Here is an 18,846-nt window from a genome sequence, read left to right as displayed (position 1 = left end):
GGCTCCTAGAGAGGTCATTATAACAGCAGATTCTTCTAATGGAATATTTCCAGGATACCATTCTAAACCAATTTAGCTCTATTTATTCCACAACACTCTGAGGTGGATACTATTTTTGCAAGTAGGAAAACTGAAGCCCAGAGAGAGAGAGTTTAGGTCACTAACACTGTTGCACAGCTAATAGTTGGTAGTGTTGGGATTTAAACTCAGCTCAGCTTTAGAGCTCAAGCTGTACATTGGGATTGGAAATAAGCTCCAAGTTACTGAAGATTTTAATCACTACTTTTTTTAATAGTTATCTCCCCAATACATTTTTTTCTTACTGTACAGCATGGTGACCCGGTTACACATACATGTACACCTTCTTTTTTTCTCACATTATCATGCTCCATCATAAGTGACCAGACATAGTTCCCAATGCTACACAGCAGGATCTCATTGCTAATCTATTCCAAAGACAATAGTCTGCATCTATTAACCCCAAGCACCCTATCCATCCCATTCTCTCTGCATCCCCCTTGGCAACCAAAAGTCTATTCTCCAAGTCCATGATTTTCTTTTCTGTGGAAAGGTTCATTTGTGCCTTATATTAGATTCCAGATATCAGTGATATCATATGGTATTTGTCTTTCTCTTTCTGACTTACTTCACTCGTGTAAGAGTCTCTAGTTCCGTCTATGTTGCTCCAAATGGCATTATTCTTTTTTTATGGCTGAGTAGTTCAATCACTACTTTGAAGAGAATTGGCAGTGTCCTATAAGTGATAGGAAGCCACTAAATAAATTTAAGTAAGGAAAGTTACTAAGGATCAGAAAATTAGGGGTTACAGGCCCTGCTCTAATCGGAATGACTAATTGTGACTTCAGGCTAATCTTTTTTTATTTCTTTGGACCTCTGTTTTATGTAAAGTAAAGAGGATGCTAAAGTGCTGATCTTAAGGATACCTTTCAGCTCTTTGAGATTTTTTCCTCTCTAGCTAAGAGTAGGTGGGGATTTGGCTAGATTCCTGACTGGTGAGATTGGTAGGCACTTTCTCTTTGTGTTTTGTTCTTATTTGTATATGCTTTGTACATGCTCTACCTCTTGCCCTGGATTGCTGTCTTGCTTCCCTCCTGTCTTTCCAAATACTATTGCCATCCATCCCCACTTCTTGTAACTCCTACAGTGCTATAAGCTAAGTTAGCTATGTCTCACTTTGGCCCCTTTGCTAGTTGCTTCCTTTGTAAACTTTTCTTCCTATATGTATTTTGGGGCTTGCCTTTCAACTTTTTAGTTTCTCTTACCCCCTAAAGCATCTAACACAGACTTAGTTATAAGGGAATATTTGTGAAAATCTTGTTAATTATTTTCTTTCTTTTCTGGCAGTGTGTGTGAGCACAGTAAAGAGAATCTTATGACCCCCTCAAATATGGGGGTGATCTTCGGGCCCACTCTGATGAGAGCTCAGGAGGACACTGTGGCTGCCATGATGAACATCAAATTCCAGAACATTGTGGTGGAAATCCTAATTGAGCACTTTGTCAAGGTATGTATTTCCTGTCATCACCATCACTCCTTCTCTAGCCACCCTTTAGATCTCTGTCTTCTCCCTGGCTCAGGTTATAATGGAAGGAAATCCCATGTGACCCAATGATATTTAATAGTATTTCTGATCCTGTAGAATTCACTAATTCAGCAAACATTGCTTGACCATGCAACTATTTTATTATCAGGACCCATACTAGATGGTATAGAAGAAGAAAAATATCACTTTTCATGCCCTTAAGGAGTTAATAATATAATATGGATACAAAAATATAAACAAGGGGAAATTATAGGTAAAAAGTAGTGTATGTGCAATTAAACTATAAAGAAAGCAATACTTACACTTATTTAAACATCGTCACATTCTGAAAGAATTTAAGGTGGTATATTTATGTACTATGTAAAATATGAAGTATTGTACATAATAATTAGGTCAAATGAAAAATGAAAAATAAAGACACAGAAAATGAACCCAGGAATTGAGGCTAGACAAGAAATAGTTATTGACAAGTCTCACACACTTCCTACAGATGGCCCTACATTTGCTTCTAAACTTTCTAGCAGCCAGTGCCATCCTAGCAAAGCATTATTCAATAAAAACTTTTCTGCAGGGGGAGAGGGCTGGTGATATAGTCCAGGCAGTATGTACAGTTCAAATCTAAGCTCTTCTACTTGCTAGCTATATCAGGTAGGATACAGGTTATGCCGCTAAGACTTTACAGTGGCACTAACACAAGAGACATTTATTTATTGGTTGTGGAACAGTCCAGCCAAGTGGTCCAGGGAATAGAACCTGAGTTACTTCTTTGTTGTTTTTCTGCCATCCCAAAGGTACTGCTTCATCTGTGTGACCAAGTACTTTCTATATTATATCAATTGAGAAGGATAAAAGAAAGGAAGTGGAGGATATAACACTTTCCTTTAAGGTTATGACCTGAAAGTCATGCATATCACTTTCATTTATATACCATTTGTCAGAACTTAATCTCATGGTCACATGTAGCTATAAGAGGCAAGGAAATTTAGTTTTTATTAGGAGCAGTCATGTACCCAGCTAAGTATTTAGTTCTTTCACTAAAAGAAGGAGAGAATGGATGTTGGATAACAATTGGCATTCTCTGCCATATTATCTGCATTATATCAAATGATGTAACTTCTCTGAGTCATTTTTTTCAGCCAAAATGTAAAGATAATAACAAGCACATGCTATGTGACAGTCACAAGATCAAGGTCATTTAGCTAGTGTCACAGCTGGGATTTAAATCTAAGTAGCCTGGCTCAGAATTGAAGTACTTAATCATTATGCAGTGCTGCCTCACCAGTCATTTTGGTACAGTGATATTATTGGATATATACAGGTCTCTTTGGGATTATCAAGGATAGGTACTTGCAGAGAAGTACAACCCGTATTTAAAGTGGGAAAGAAAGTTAAAGAGGGGAAGGAAATTTCAAGGAGATGGTCCAATATGAACAAAGGCCCAAGGGCCTAAAACCCTAAACTATTTGGTATTGTTGGAATAAGAAATGGAAATGCGAGTGGCAGGAAATGTGATTGGAGGCAAACAGTAGCTAGGTCCTAAAAGGAATGGACTTTGTCTAGTTAAGGAATTTGGATTGTTTGAAATTGTTCCTGAAGTCTTGGGAAAGAATTGCTTCAAAGTAGAGTACTATGGTGGATAGATTTACATTTGGAAGACATTATCTTAGCTATAGTGTGAAAGACAGATCACAGAAAGAAAGAAGGTAATGCCATAGTCTAAACAGTAAATAATTGTAGCCTGAGTCAGAGCAATGGGATGAAGAACAAGGAAACAAAAGCAGTAGGAATTAGTGATTAGAAATGGAAAATGAGGGAGAGAAAAATGTCTGAATCTTGGATTTCTAAATTGGCTGACTGGATGGACGGGACTATACCTCATACATGTTAAGAAATACAGAATGGAAAAATTTGGGGGAGTTGGAGAGAAGCTTAGTTTAGGGCAGATTTGTTTTGAGATTTCTGAAAGATATCTAGGGAACAATATCTAAGAAGCAGTTGACTATGAATCTAAAGAAGGACTGGCAAACTTTTTATCGAAGAATGATATTATAACTATTCTAGGCTTTGTAGATCATAGATCTCTCACAACTACTCAACTCCACCTTTGTACTAGAAAAGCAATCATAGATAACATATAAACAAATGAATGGTCTAATAAAACTCTACTGACAAAACTGACAACAGGCCTATAGATTGTAATTTTCTGACTCTTGGTCTAGAGCATTTATTGATTGATTGATTGGTTCATTCATTTAGAACATATGTATTGAGTACCCACTATTTGCCAAGTACTGTTTTAGGAACTGATGATTACAGCCATAATGGAATTTAGAAAAGCAGTATCAAAATAAGTAAATTCTCTTTCTTTCTTTTTTTCTAAATTTATTGATTTATGATTTTATTTTCTTTTTTTATATTTTTTAAATTACTCAAATGAATTTATCACATCTGTAGTTGTATAATTACCATAACAATACAGTTGCACAGGATTTCCATCCCATAACCCAAGCACATCCCCTCACCCCTCAAACTGTCTCCTCTGGAGACCATGAGTTTTTTGATGTCTGTGGGTCAGCATTCGTTCTGCAAAGAAGTTCAGTCTGACCTTTTTTCAGATTCCACATTTTGGTGAAAGCATTTGTTGTTGGTGTCTCATTGTATGGCTGACTTCACTCAGCATGATAGTTTCTAGGTCCATCCATGTTGCTAAAAATGCTGGTATTTCATTCATTTTAATGGCTGAGTAATATTCCATGGTGTATATGTAAATTCTTTAGTATGTTGGATGGTAATGAGCATTAAAATGAACAACAAAGCAGAAAAGGAAAATAGGAAAGGTTGAGTTGAGAAGTGGTTTTCAAGTTTTAAATACAGTGGCCAGGAAGACCTCATTGAGAAGACGACTTTTGAGCAGAGAACCATAGGAATGATGTGCTCAGATATCTGTGTGTGTGGGGGGGGGCATTCAAGGCTAAAGAAATGATAAGTGGAGTATCCCTGAGGCAGAAGTGTGCCTATCATGTTTATGGAACAACAAGTAGGCCAGATTGGCTAGAATCAAAAGAAGAGAAACAGAATAGGATGGGTTCACAGAGGAAATTGAGACATAAAGCTGAATAGATTCTACAGGGCCTGAGAACCCATTGGAAGTATTTTGACTTTTATATTGAGTAGGATAGAATGAAGTTTTTGACCAGAAAAATGACATAATTTGACTTATATTGAACAAGACTATTTTGGATGTTTTGTGGAAGATAACTGCAGAGGAACAAATATGAAAGCAAGGAGGCTAATTAGGAGCCTGTTTCAGTAATGCAATCAAGAAATGGTTGTACCTTGGATGAGGATGGTAGCAATGGAAATGGTGAGAGGTGGTCATGTTCTAAATAATTTTGAAGGCAGAGTAGACAGGATTTGCTAACAAATCATATATTGGATGTTGGAGGAGGAGTCATGGATAACTTCAAGGTTTTATATGTGAGCAAATGGAAAGATGAAGTTTCCAGTTACTGTAATGGATATACCGAGGGAGGAGAAGATTTGAAAAAAAAAGGAGGAATTCAATTTGGGACAAGTTAAGATAGATATGTTTATGAGACATCTGAGGTTAGAGAAGAGAACAGGATTAGCAAAGTAGAGTTGGTCTTCAGTAGCATAGAGGTGGTGGTTAAAGCCATGTGAGTGGATATTCTTGCCTATAGAATACTAGTAGCAAGGGAATAAATGTGAAACCAAAGATGATTGAAATCTAGAGAGTGCCAGTGTTTGAAGGGCCATTAGAGGAAACCACAAAACAGACCAAGATAGAATGTTCAGTGACATGAAAATGTGCACATAGTGAGCCATAGAGTCCTGGAAAGGAGACAGTTTTGGGAAGGAAAGAGTAGGGAGTAGTTTCTGTTTCCTAAGACATGTCATGTAGAACAATCCCTGAAAAGTACTGCTTTATGTGATTAAAAATTTTTAAAAATAAGAAATATATGTACATGGTAAACATTTTCAATCATAAAAAAAGTATAGCATGAAAAACAATTCTACCCTTTACTTATTCTCATCCCCTAGTCCCAATCCTCATTTCAGTAAGTTCTTCTTTGTCATTCTGGCAAAGAAAAGAAAATGCGTTAATATATTTGATAGATTTTAATATGCATGCATTATTCCTCTACTAAGATAGATTAAAATCCCTAGACATTATATATAAATGAAACATAAGAAGATTCTGAAATATGAAGAAAATAAGGCACACCAGACCAGCTATGAACCATGGAACCTGAGGAATAATATGGCTATAATTTACCTGGGTTTTGATTTTACCTCCTATCTCCCAGATTGGGTAGTGTAGAAGCTGACAGCTTAAGAACACCAATGAGTGGGGTCGAAAAAGGCCCCAACAAAAACCTGATCTTTCTAGCCAAAGGAACTGAAAAGGAGTAGCCTAACAACAAAGAAAAAGATTTATCACTAATACGTGGAATCTAATAGAAATGATACAATAGAACTTACAAAACAGAAATAGACTCAAAGATTTCAAAACCAAACTTATGTTTACCAAGGTGGAAACGCTGGTTGGGGGGATAAATTAGGGGGCCAGGATCCATATATACACACTACTATATATGAAATACATGGGTAAGAAGGACCTACTGTATAGCAAGGGAAATTTACTCATTACTATGTAATAATCTATACGGGAAAAGAATCTGAAAAGAAATGGATGTGTGTATAACTGACTTACTTTGCTATATACCTGAAATTAACACAACTTTGTAAGTCAGCTATATTCCAATTAAATTTTTAAAAAAGATTTAGGTAATAACTTCTTCACCCCAGCAAAATACCACCCAAAACTTGAGGCCTCATCACCACCCTCAGCAAAGGCTGAGTGGAGAGCCTAGACTTCTACTTTTACCAAACTGTAACAAGGGACCTCAACCATCCTCTCCCTGCCCCATGTTTTTGTGTCAAGGAGGCCAAAGTGGAAAAACCACATTTTCATCCCCACCTGATCATAATGAGCCACCCTCTCTCACTCCCAATGGTGTCAATGGAGACCACATAAAGCACCTAGACTCCCATGACCATTTAGCACTGGAGTAGTGTCAGAGGAGGCCAAGTAGAAATACAGAACTTTATCATCACTCAGTGGTAATAAGGCTTCCACACTGTGGTATCAGTGGAGAGGAGACCATGTGGGGAACAGTAAAGAGACACCGTTCTTCAGCCAGAATGGTATTAGCAGCAGCCTAGTAAGGAGCCTACTTTTGCCTAGAAGTAACAAGGAGTCTTTCCCTCCCATTGGGATGTCAATGGAGGCCAAACGGAAAATCTAGACTCCTTTTCCATTCTGGCAGTAATGAGGCATTGCTCCTCCTCCCCTTCGGTGGCACTGTCAGAATAGGCCTGCTATAACAGAACATATAAGCAAGAACAAGTTTCTCATAATTTGCAAAATGTGCAGGCTTCAGTTGAAAATCATTTTTTATACCAGGAACCAGGATGATCTCTACATGAATGAGAAAAGACCATCAATAGACATCAACACCAAGATGACAAAGATGTTAATTATCTGACAGGAATTTTAAAGCAGTAATCATAAAAATGCCTTAAATGAGTAATTAAGAATACATTTGAAACAAATGAAAAAAAAATCTCAGCAAAGTAGTAGAAAATTTCTGCAAAGAAATACAAAGACTCACAAAGAAATAGAAGATCAAATAACAAGTTGTGAAAAATATAGAACTGGAAAATGCAATAAGTGAAATTTAAAAAATCCAATGGATGGGCTCAACAATGCAATAGAGATGATTGGGAAAGGATCAATGAACTTTTAGAATGACAGAAATTGTGCAATCCAAATAACAGAAGACTAAGAGAATTTGTTACAAAAGACCTATCCTAAAAGAATGGCTAAAAGGATTTCTCTAAGCAGAAAGAACACAGTAAAAGAAGGAATCTTGGAGTATCAGGACAGAAGAAAGAACAACAGAGTAAAATTATGGATAAATTTAATAGGCTTTTATTCTTCCTTTGAATTTTCTCAATTACGTTTTAAACTCAAAGCAAAAAAACAAAATTCCAGCTTTGTTGAAATAAAGAAAAAATTATGATCTGATGTGATTCTCAGTGAATGTGAAGGAAATGCTTAAGATGATTGTATCGTAAAAGAGGTAGCATAAAGCACATCAAGTGAGATGAGGTTTGTACATTTTACCAAACACATGAAATGTTGACACTAGTAGCCTATGATAAGTTATGTATGTACAGTGTAATAACTAAAGCTGTACAAAGAGATGCACTCAGAAACACTTTAGATAAATCCATTTGGAATTCTAAAAAATGTTAAAGAAAACAGCAATTCTAAATGTTTATGCACTAAACAACAAAACTTCAAATTACATGAAGCAGAAAGTTATAGAACTGAAGGGAGAAATAGAAAAATCCAAAATTATACTTGAAGATATTAGCAACCTCCTCCCTCAACAACCAAAAATGCAACTAGATGTAAAATCAGAAATGATTTAGAAGTCAAGAGCATTATCAGCCAACAGATCCTATTAACATTTATAGAATACTATACCCAATACTAATAGAATGTATATATTTTTAAGTAGCCATGGAACATATATTAAGATAAACAATATCCTAGTGTATAACACAAACCTCAAAAAATTTTAAAAATTGAAATCATGCATGATGTTTTCTCTGACCACAATGGACTCAAACTAGAAATCAATAACAGAAAGACAACATGAAACTTGGCAGAAAAAATGATGATGGAGAATCCAGCTTCCCGTCTCCCCACAAAGATCAATGATTGGACAACTATCCATGAGCAAAAACAGCTCTAGGAGGATTTTAGAGTCTACTAAGAAGTTTTAGTAACAAAGTAGAACAATAACAAACAATAAAACAATATTTTCAGAAGAAGAGAAAGAAAACTAAATTCATTTTGTTGGTATTTTCCCCATCCTCCACTCATCATTCAGTGCCAAGAAGGAACTTTCTAGCTGGAAAGAGCTCCTATTTCCAGGAAAGGAAGAGCAGGGTGAGTGATCACTTCTCCAGCCTCTCAGGGCACCATGTAAAGGTATCACTTCAGTTTTACATCAGCCAGACCAGCAGAGATGCATACTGTTGGCTAGGAACAAAGGAAGGAAAGCAGAGGCTATTATTAGCAGACATGCAGTGCAACTAATCAAGTCCACAGAGGTGTGCTCTGCAAACTCAGCAGAATGTACCACTGATGAAGCCAGTGGTCAGCACAGCTGCTGTAGACCACCACCCAACATGTCATAGTGCAACTAATCAAGTCCACAGAGACGTGCTCTGCGGATAAACTCAGCAGAATGTACCACTGATGAAGCCAGTGGTCAGCACAGCTGCTGTAGACCACCACTCAACATGTCATAGATATCACCAGCTTTCTCCCCACAGGTATTCATGTTCCCTAATGCCAGCCACCTAAGTCAGTCTTCACTCTCACCACCCACTCGCCCCTGATGGAACCTAGGAACTACACTGGCAGCCATCCAAAGTCTCCGAAGATGCGCAAGTATGCCTAGGACCCTACCCCACCACCACCAGAGCCCAGGGGCTATGCCTGCAGCTAGTGTGGGCCTCAGCATCTGTGTGATTAAGGCTGGTTTAGGGCACCAGCCTACAGCCCCTAGGCTCACCACCACCACTGTGCCCACATTTGGAGCTTAGCCCACCCAGCTATGTACCTCCATACCACTGGCCTGATACCCATCTTTGGCCTGCACACATCCTGGAGGAAGAGTATGCAGCCATAGGTGAACATGCCAGTAGCCAGGGTGCCCACAGCTGTTTGTGGACATGAATCATCCCCTGCCTTCTGTCACTGGCCAGCACCACTGTGCCCACCTGTAACTAGCCCCTCTAGCTGTGTACCTGCATGCCCCCAGCCCAACTCCCATTACCATCCACCACTACAGTATGTATGCCCAGAGGACATTATATAGCTGAGATAGTGTACACCAACATCCAGGGACCCCACAGCTGCTTATGGGCTCAGATCAGGCCATGCCTTCTCCCACCGGTTAACACAATTGTATCCACCTTTAGCTAGCCCCTCCAGCTGTGCACCTGCATACCCCTAACCCGAACCCTATCACCAGCTTCCACTGAGTGTGCACACCTACAGCCATAGGAAATTATACTGACATCCAGGGCCTCTGCATCTGCCAGTGAGCTCATAGTTGGACCTGACCCTTGCTACCTGTCCTGGTCCCAATAATTACATGTCTGTCTGCAACTGTGCCTTGCCTATAAACAGGCACCTGCAATTGACTCCCACAGCTGTTGTGTGTACACCACCAGCTCCAGCCACAACTGCTTCCTGCTTTGGTCCCTAGCTGTTGGACCTGAAGGTGCCACTTAGGACCCCAACAGCCCTTTCAGCCACAGTTGACCCCCTCACAGTGCCCACCAAGGACCATGCAGCTAATGATACTATGGACTCCAATAGCCTGAGCCAAAGAGACATTATGCCCCCAGAGTGCCTGACACATGCTTCCTAACTTGGCACCCTGTACTCCCAGACTGAGAGTCATAGTGCAACTCAGCATACCCCCACTCACAACTGAATGTTTTCCCTTAGAAGTCAATCCATAAAGTCTGGAATATGTGACTGCTTCTTCAAATGAGGAGACACCTATGAAAGTCTACACGGGATCATGAAGAATTTGGGACAAAAAAAATGAATTAGAATTACTAGAAAGTACAAAGGTTAAAGGAGAAAAGTATTAAAAATTGCTCTAGCTTCAATAATTTGTTATAGATACACAATATAAAAAGTCATAAATGGTGATGTCAAAAGCATAAAAGGGAGAGAGGAGTAAAAAGAGTATTTGCATGAGATAGAAATTAAATTGATAGAAGGATTGACTAATGTCATGTTATTGTTTATTGGCTGTTTTCTGATTCTATTTTTCTTTCTTCCTTTCTTTCTGCCTTCCTTTGTAAACTGATAATTTCCCGTAGTGGTATGTATTAATTCCCTTCTCTATCTTTTGTAAATCTACTGCAAGTTTTGGTTTTGTGGTTACTGTGAAACTTACATAAAACATCTCATATATATAACAGTCTATTTTACACCAACAATATCATCCAGAGGAATATGGTAAACCTTCAGTAGTTGGTCCCAAAAGAATGAAGATCAGAAATTGCCTGGCAAAGAATTCAAAATGATTCTTCTATATTGCTCAGAGAGCCTACAAGAGAACACAGACAAATAGGTTAACAAATCAATAAAACAATACAAGAGAAAAATGAGAAGTTCAACAAAAAGATGGAAAACATAAAAAAGAAATTTTGTAGCTGAAGAATGTAGTGATTGAACTGAAGAATTCAATCAAGAGCTTCAATAGCAGGCTTGAATGAGCAGAAGAGAAAAATGAGCTAGAAGACAGACTGATGGAAATTATACAACTAGAGGAGCAAAAGGAAAACAGTATGAAAAGGAATGAAGAAAGCATACAGGACTTATGAAACAGTATCAACAAATAGGCTGTACTAATTATTGGAGTCCCAGAAGGAAAAAAGAGGGAGAAATGGATCTAAAGCTTATTTAAAGAAATAATGGCTGAGAACTTCTCACACCTGGGGAGAGATTTGAACATCCAAGTTTGTGAAGATAATAGATCACCTCAAAATTTCAATCCACGGAAGTTTCCTCCAAGATACATAATAATACAACTGTCTAGAACCCAATATAATGAGAGAATTTTAAAAGTAGCAATAGAAAAAAAAATCTCATACAAAGTAATACACATAAGGCTATCTGGGTTTCTTATATGACACCTTATAGACAATGAGGTAAGGGGATGATATATTCCCAGTGCTAAAATAAATTCCCAACCAAAAATACTTCACCCAAGAAAAGCTGTCCTTCAAAATTGAAGGTGAAGTAAAGATTTTTCCTAATAAAAGCCAAAGAAATTCATTCCCACTAAACATGCCTTACAATAAATGCTGAAAAGAGTTCATCAAGCTGAAACAAGGCCACTAATTGGTAATGTAAAATCGTGTGTATAAAAATATATAACCTGCTGGTAAAGATGAGCTTATAGTCAGATTCACAATATGCTAACACTGTAATATGGTGATGTGTTAACTACTTAAAAGAATTAGAATTACTAGGGAGTTCCCCTTGTGGCGCAGTGGTTAACGAATCCGACTAGGAACCATGGAGTTGCGGGTTCGGTCCCTGGCCTTGCTCAGTGGGTTGGGGGATCCGGCGTTGCTGTGAGCTGTAGTGTAGGTTGCAGACGCTGCTGTGAGCTGTAGTGTAGGTTACAGACGTTGCCGTTAGCTGTGGTGTAGGTTGCAGACGCGGCTCGGATCCCACATTGCTGTGGCTGTGGTGTAGGCTGGCGGCTGAAGCTCCGACTTGTCCTGGGAACCTCCATATGCCGCAGGAGTGGCCCTAGAAAAGGCAAAAAGACAAAAAAAAAAAAAAAAAAAAAAAAGAATTAGAATTACTAGAAAGTACAAAGGTTAAAGGAGAAAAGTATTAAAAATGCTCTAGCTTCAATAATTTGTTATAGATACACAATATAAAAAGTCATAAATGGTGATGTCAAAAGCATAAAAGGGAGAGAGGAGTAAAAAGAGTATTTGCATGAGATAGAAATTAAATTGTTGGTGTAAAATAGACTGTTATATATATGAGATGTTTTATGTAAGTTTCACAGTAACCACAAAACCAAAACTTGCAGTAGATTTACAAAAGATAGAGAAGGGAATTAATACATACCACTACGGGAAATTATCAGTTTACAAAGGAAGGCAGAAAGAAAGGAAGAAAGAAAAATAGAATCAGAAAACAGCCAATAAACAATAACATGACATTAGTCAATCCTTCTATCAATAATTACTCTAAATGAAAATAGATTGAAGGGGTTCCATTTGCAGCACAGCAGAAATGAATCTGACTAGAATCCAGGAGGATGCAGGTTCAATCCTTGGCCTTGCTCCTTGGGTTAAGGACCCAGCACTGGCATGAAGTGCGGTGTAGGTCACAGACATGGCTCAGATCACACACTGCTCTGGCTGTGGCTGGCAGCTGCAGCTCCTTTTTGACCCCTAGCCTAGGAACTTTCATATGCTGCAGGTGTGGCCCTAAAAAGCAAAAATAAATAAATAAATTAATTAATTAATTAATTAAATAGATTGAAACTAAATATAGAACTACCATATGACCCAGCAATCCCACTCTTGGGAATACATCCAGACATAACTTTCATTCAAAAAGTTACATGTACTCCTACATTCATTTTGGCACTATTCACAATAGCCAGGACATGGAAACAACCTAAATGTCCACAGACAAATGACTGAATTAAGAAGATATGGTACATATACACAATGGGATGCTACTCAGCCAGAAAAAGAACAAAATAATGCCACTTGCAGCAACATCAATGGAATTAGAGATCTTCATACTAAGTGAAGTAAGTCAGAAAGAGAAACACAAATACTGTATGTTATCACTTATATCTGGAATCTAATATATGCCACAAATGAACCTATCTACAGAAAAGAGACTGATTCAGGGACATATTCATGGAGAGCAGACTTGTGGTTGCCAGGACAGAGAGGAAGGGAGTAGGATGGACTGGTAGTTCGGGGTTTGCATTTGGAGTGGATAAGTTGTGACGTCCTGCTGTATAGTACAGGAATCACATAACTTGTGATGGAACATGATGGAGGATAATGTAAGAAAAAGAATGTGTGTGTATATATATATATATATATATATATATGGATCACTTTTCTGTACAGCAGAATTTTACAGAACATTGTAAATCAACTATAATAATTTTTTTTAGAATGCATAGAATGGTTGGATGGATGGATTAAAATAAACAACGAAAAAACAAGACCCAACTAATATGCTGACTAAAAGAGGCTCACTTCAATTTTAAGGACATACAGTCTCAAAGTGAAAGGATAGTGGAAAAATATTCCATAAAATTGGATGCCAAAATAGAGCAAGGGTAGAGTTTATATTTATATCAGACAAAATAGACTTTAAGCAAAAAATGGTAACAAAAGGCAAAGATGTTTATTATATAATGATACTAAGGTCAACTCATCAAAAATACATAACAATTATAAATAAACTTTCACCTAACATTGGAGCACATAAATATATTGAGCAAACACTGAAAAATCTGGAGAGAAATGGAAAAAAATATAGCAGTCATAAAAGACTTTAGTAAATGAGTATATATCATCCAGGCAGAAATAAACAAGTAAGTGTTGACCCTAAACCATACTCCAGGCCAAATGGAACTAACAGATATATTTGGGCATACTTTGACAGTATTGCAGGTTAATTTCCAGACCACTGCAATAAGGTGAGCCACACGAACTTTTTGTTTTCCTGCGCATATAAGTTATATTTACACTATACTGTAGTCCACTAAGTGTGTGATAGCATTATGTCTAAAAAACAGTGTATATACATTAATTTAAAAATTATTTATTGCTTAAAAGTGCTAATCATGATCTGAGCCTTCGGCAAGTTTTAATCTTTTTGCAGGTGAAATATCTTGCCTCAGTGTTGATGGCTGATGACTGATCAGGGTGATGGTTGCTAAAGGTGGGGGTGGCTGTAGAAATGTCTTAAGACAACATTGGAGTTTGCACCATCAATTGACCCTTCCTTTCATGAATGATTTCTCTGTAGCGTGCATTTTACAGATGAACTTCTTTCAAAATTGGAGTCAATCCTCTGAAACAAGAGCCGCTGGCTGCTTGATGAACTAAGCTTATTTGTAATATTCTCAATACATTATTATCATTTCAACAATCTTCAGAGCATCTTCACTGAGTAGATTCTATCTCCAGAAACTACTTTCTTTTCTCACACATATTAAATAATTCCTCATCCATTAAAGGTTTATCATGAGATTGCAGGAATTCGGTCACATCTTTAGGCACCATTTCTAATTTTATTTCTCTTGTGGTTTCTACCACATCTGCAGTTACTTCCTCCAATGAAGTCTTGAACCCCTCAAAGTCATCCATGAGGTTTGGAATCAATTTCTTCCCAGCATCTGTTACTGTAACTAATACTTTCTCCATATGAGCAATAAGGCTATTTCACTGTCTTTTAAAAAATATTATTTTTATATCTATTTTGCATTAAAGTACAATTGATGTACAATTTTATATGTTACAGGTGTATAATATAGTGATTCACAATTTTTATAAGTTATTTATAGTCAAACTAGTTGTAGTTTGACTATAAATAACTTTTAACATGTATAGTTATTATAACTGGCTATATTCCCTATGTTGTACAGTATATCCTTATAACTTATTTTATACATAGCAATTTGGACGTATTAGTCCCCTACTCCTATATACCCCTTCCTTTTCCTCTCCCTACTGGTTGCCACTAGTTTGTTCACTGTATCTGTCAGTCTGCCTCTTTTTATTATATTTGCCCATTTGTTGTATTTTTTAGATATCATGTAGTATTTGTTTTTCTCTGTCTGATTTATTTCACTTAGCATAATACCCTCCAAGTCCATCCATGTGCTATAAATGGAATTATTTTATTTTTTTATGGCTGATTAGTATTCCATTGTGTGTATTTGTGTGTGTGTGTGTGTATCATTTCCTTTTTATTTTATTTATTTATTTATTTTATTGTTATTTCCCCCCAACACACTTTTTTCCCCACTGTACAGCATGGGGACCCAGTCACACATACATGTATACATAATTTTTTCTCCCATTGTCGTGTTGCAATGTAAGTATCTAGACATAGTTCTCAGTGCTACTTAGCAGGATCTCATTGTTAAGCCATTCCAAAAGCAATAGTTTGCGTCTATTAACCCCAAGCTCCCAATCTCTCCCACTCCCTCCCCTTGGGCAACCACAAGTCTATTCTCCAAGTCCATGATTTTCTTTTCTGTGGAAAGGTTCATTTGTGCTATATATTAGATATGCAGGTATCAGTGATATCATATGGTATTTGCCTTTCTCTTTCTGACTTACTTCACTTGTATAAGAGTCTCTAGTTCCATCCATGTTGCTGCAAATGGCATTATGTTGTTCTTTTTTATGGCTGAGTAGTATTCCATTGTGTATATATATACACCACATCTTCCTAATCCAATCATCTATCATTGGACATTTGGATTGTTTCCATGTCTTGGCTGTTGTGATTAGAGCTGCAATGAACATGTGGGTACATGTGCCTTTTTTAAGGAAACTTTTGTCTAGATATATGCCCAAGAGTGGGATTGCTGGACCATATGGTGGTTCTATGTATAGATTTCTAAGGTACCTCCATACTGTTCTCCATAGTGGTTGTATCAGCTTACATTCCCACCAACAGTGCAGGAGGGTTCTGTTTTCTCCACAACCCATCCAGCACTTGTTATTTTTGGACTACTTAATGATGGACATTCTGACTGGTGTGAGGTGGTATCTCATGGTAATTTTGATTTTCATTTCTCTAATAATTAGGGATGGTGAGCATTTTTTCATGTGCTTGTTGGCCATCTGTATATCTTCCTAGGAGAAATGTCTATTCAGGTCTTTTGCCCATTTTTCAATTGGGTTGTTATCTTTTTTGCTGTTGAGTTGTATAAGTTGCTTGTATATCCTAGAGATTAAGCCTTTGTCAGTTGCAGCAACATGGATGGAACTAGAGGCTCTCGTCCTGAGTGAAGTAAGTCAGAAAGAGAAAGACAAATACCATATGATATCACTTATATATAGATATCTAATACGCACCACAAATGAACTATTCCACAGAAAAGAAAATCATGGACTTGGAGAATAGATTTGTGGTTGCCCAGCGGAGGTGGGGGGAGATTGGGAGCTTGGGGTTAATAGATGCAAACTATTGCTTTTGGAATGGACTAGCAATGAGATCCTGCTGTGTAGCACTGAGAACTATATAATGTGAGAAAAAATTATGTATACATGTATATGTAACTGGGTCCCCATGCTGTACAGTAGAAAAAAAATGTATTGGGGAAATAATGAAAAAATTTACAAACCCATAACTAACATCATACATAATGATGAAATATTGAATGCTTTCCCTTTAAGATTGAGAATAACATGAAAATCCTTGCTTTCATCATTAAAAAAGCATAGTAATGGAATTTCTATCTAGTGGATTTTGGCAAGACAGGGAAATAAAACAAATACAGTTCAAATAGGAGGAAATATAACTTTTTCTATTTGCTTACGATATGATTATCTGCATAGAAATCAAAAAGGGTATTAAAAAATACAGAAATTAGGGAGTTTGTCAGGATTACAGGATACAAGGCCAACATACAAAAATCAATTGTGTTTTGGTAGTTCCCATCATGGCTTAGTGGAAACAAATCTGACTAGCATCTATGAGGATGCAGGTTCGATCCCTGGCCTCACTCAGTGGGCTATGGATCCAGTGTTGCCGTGAGCTGTGGTGTAAGCTGCAGACTTGGCTCAGATCTGGCATTGTTGTGGCTGTGGCATAGGCCAGCAGCTACAGCTCCGATTCAACCCCTAGCCTAGGAATCTCCATATACCGCAGGTGCCACCCTGTAAAGATAAAAAAAAAAAAATCAGTTGTATCTTTTATACTAGTACTGAGGCTGTGGAAAATGAAATTAATGTTATACAATACCATTTACAATCTTTCAAAACAACTGAAATGCTTAGGTATATTTCTGATTAAACATTTACAGGATCTATGTGCTGAAAATTATAGAATGCTGATAAAAAAGTCAAAAGATAAACTGAGAGACATACTGTGCTCATGGAGTAGAAAACTCAACATAGTAAAGATTGCCATTTCTTTCCAAATCTGTATATATAAGTTTAAGGCAATTGATATCAAAATCCCAGCAAGATTTTGTAAGTAGAGATAAGATTACACTAATATATGTATATACATATGTATATACACATACATACATATATGTATATATACACAATATAGTAGATTTGAACTAGAAGAACACAATGAACTAGAAGAGCTAACAATTTTGAAAATGAAGAATAAAGAAAGAGATATTGTTAATGTTAATGCTTACTGTATTGCTTCAGTAATCAAAACAGTGTGAGACTGGCAGATGGATAGACACATGGCTCAATGGAAGAGAAGAGAGAGTCCATAAGTAGTCTCACAAAACATTGCCAATTTTTTTTTGGCAAAGGTACAAAAGCATTTCAAGGAATGAAGGATAGGCTTTTCAACAAATGATGTTGGAGCAATTACATATCTATAGGCAACAAAATTGAACACTGACCTAAAACTCACATCTTATACAAAAATTAAAATCATCATATGTATAAATGTAAAACTATAGAACTTTTAGGCGATTACATAGGAGAAAATATTTGGTCCTACAGAAGAGTCTTACTGAGTAGTTTTTAGACATGACACCAAAGACAAAAAACCATTAAAGAAATTAATTAATAAATTGAACTTTATCAAAATAAAAAAATTTTGCTCTGTGGATGACCCTATTAAAAAGATGATGAAACATGATAACAACCTGGAGAAAATATTTGGAAACCATGTATCAGATAAAGGAGTCATAACTAGAATATATTAAGAACCTTCAAAAGTCAACATTAAAAACTCAAACAATTCAATTATAAAATGAGCAAAAGACAAGAAAATGATGTATGTATGACAAATAAACATATGAAAACATATTCTAGATCACTAGCCACCAAGGAAATGCAAACTAAGACCAAAGTGAGATATCAGTGCATACTTATTAAAATAATTAAAATAAAACAGTGAGTAACACCAAATGCTGACCAGGGTACACAGAAATTGGATCTCTTATACACTTCTTGTGGGAACATAAAATGATAAAACAGTTCCTCTGGAAAAGTCTGGCAGTTTCTTAAAAAAAAAATCTATGTACTTATTGTACAATCCACCAGTTATTTACTCTTCTGGGCATTTATCCCAGAGAAAACATGTTCACACAAACCTCTACAGATATGTACATAGTATCTTTGTTTTGTAATAGCCAGAAACTGGAACAACCCAGATGTCCTTCAATGGGTTAAACAAACTGCAGTAATTTATGTTGTATAATACTATTCGGCAGTAAAAAAGAATAAATTAGTGATGCACACAACAACTTGGATGGATCCCAGGGGTATTTTACCTAGTAAAAAGCCTATGTCAAAAGGCTATATACTGTGTAATTCCACTTATATGACATTATCAAAATGACAAAATTATAGAGATGAGAAACAGTGACTGCCAGTCTTTAGGT

At 36.9% G+C, this 18,846-nt stretch overlaps 1 protein-coding gene across 12 annotated transcripts in view; it reads left to right on the top strand.

Moving 5' to 3' along the window:
* The window catches only part of OPHN1 (oligophrenin 1), a 631,870-nt gene that overhangs the window by 452,950 nt on the left and 160,074 nt on the right, over window positions 1-18,846 (top strand). For all 12 annotated transcript variants that reach the window (XR_002340743.1, XR_014835159.1, XR_014835161.1 and 9 more), the window contains one exon: window positions 1,366-1,525. Coding sequence is in view for 7 of the 12 variants with exons in the window: in XM_085007358.1 (XP_084863484.1) it covers window positions 1,366-1,525 (160 nt within the window). In the remaining 5 variants the exon portion in view is untranslated. The remainder of the gene's footprint in view (window positions 1-1,365; window positions 1,526-18,846) is intronic.

This window comes from Sus scrofa, chromosome X, assembly GCF_054392235.1.
Source record: "Sus scrofa isolate SSC_HxYL_T2T_F1_AM1 chromosome X, Sscrofa_HxYL_maternal_Yorkshire_Landrace_v2.0, whole genome shotgun sequence".
NCBI lineage: Eukaryota > Metazoa > Chordata > Mammalia > Artiodactyla > Suidae > Sus > Sus scrofa.
The sequence above is the reverse complement of the archived record's forward strand: the minus strand, read 5'-3'. Positions and strand labels throughout refer to the sequence as shown.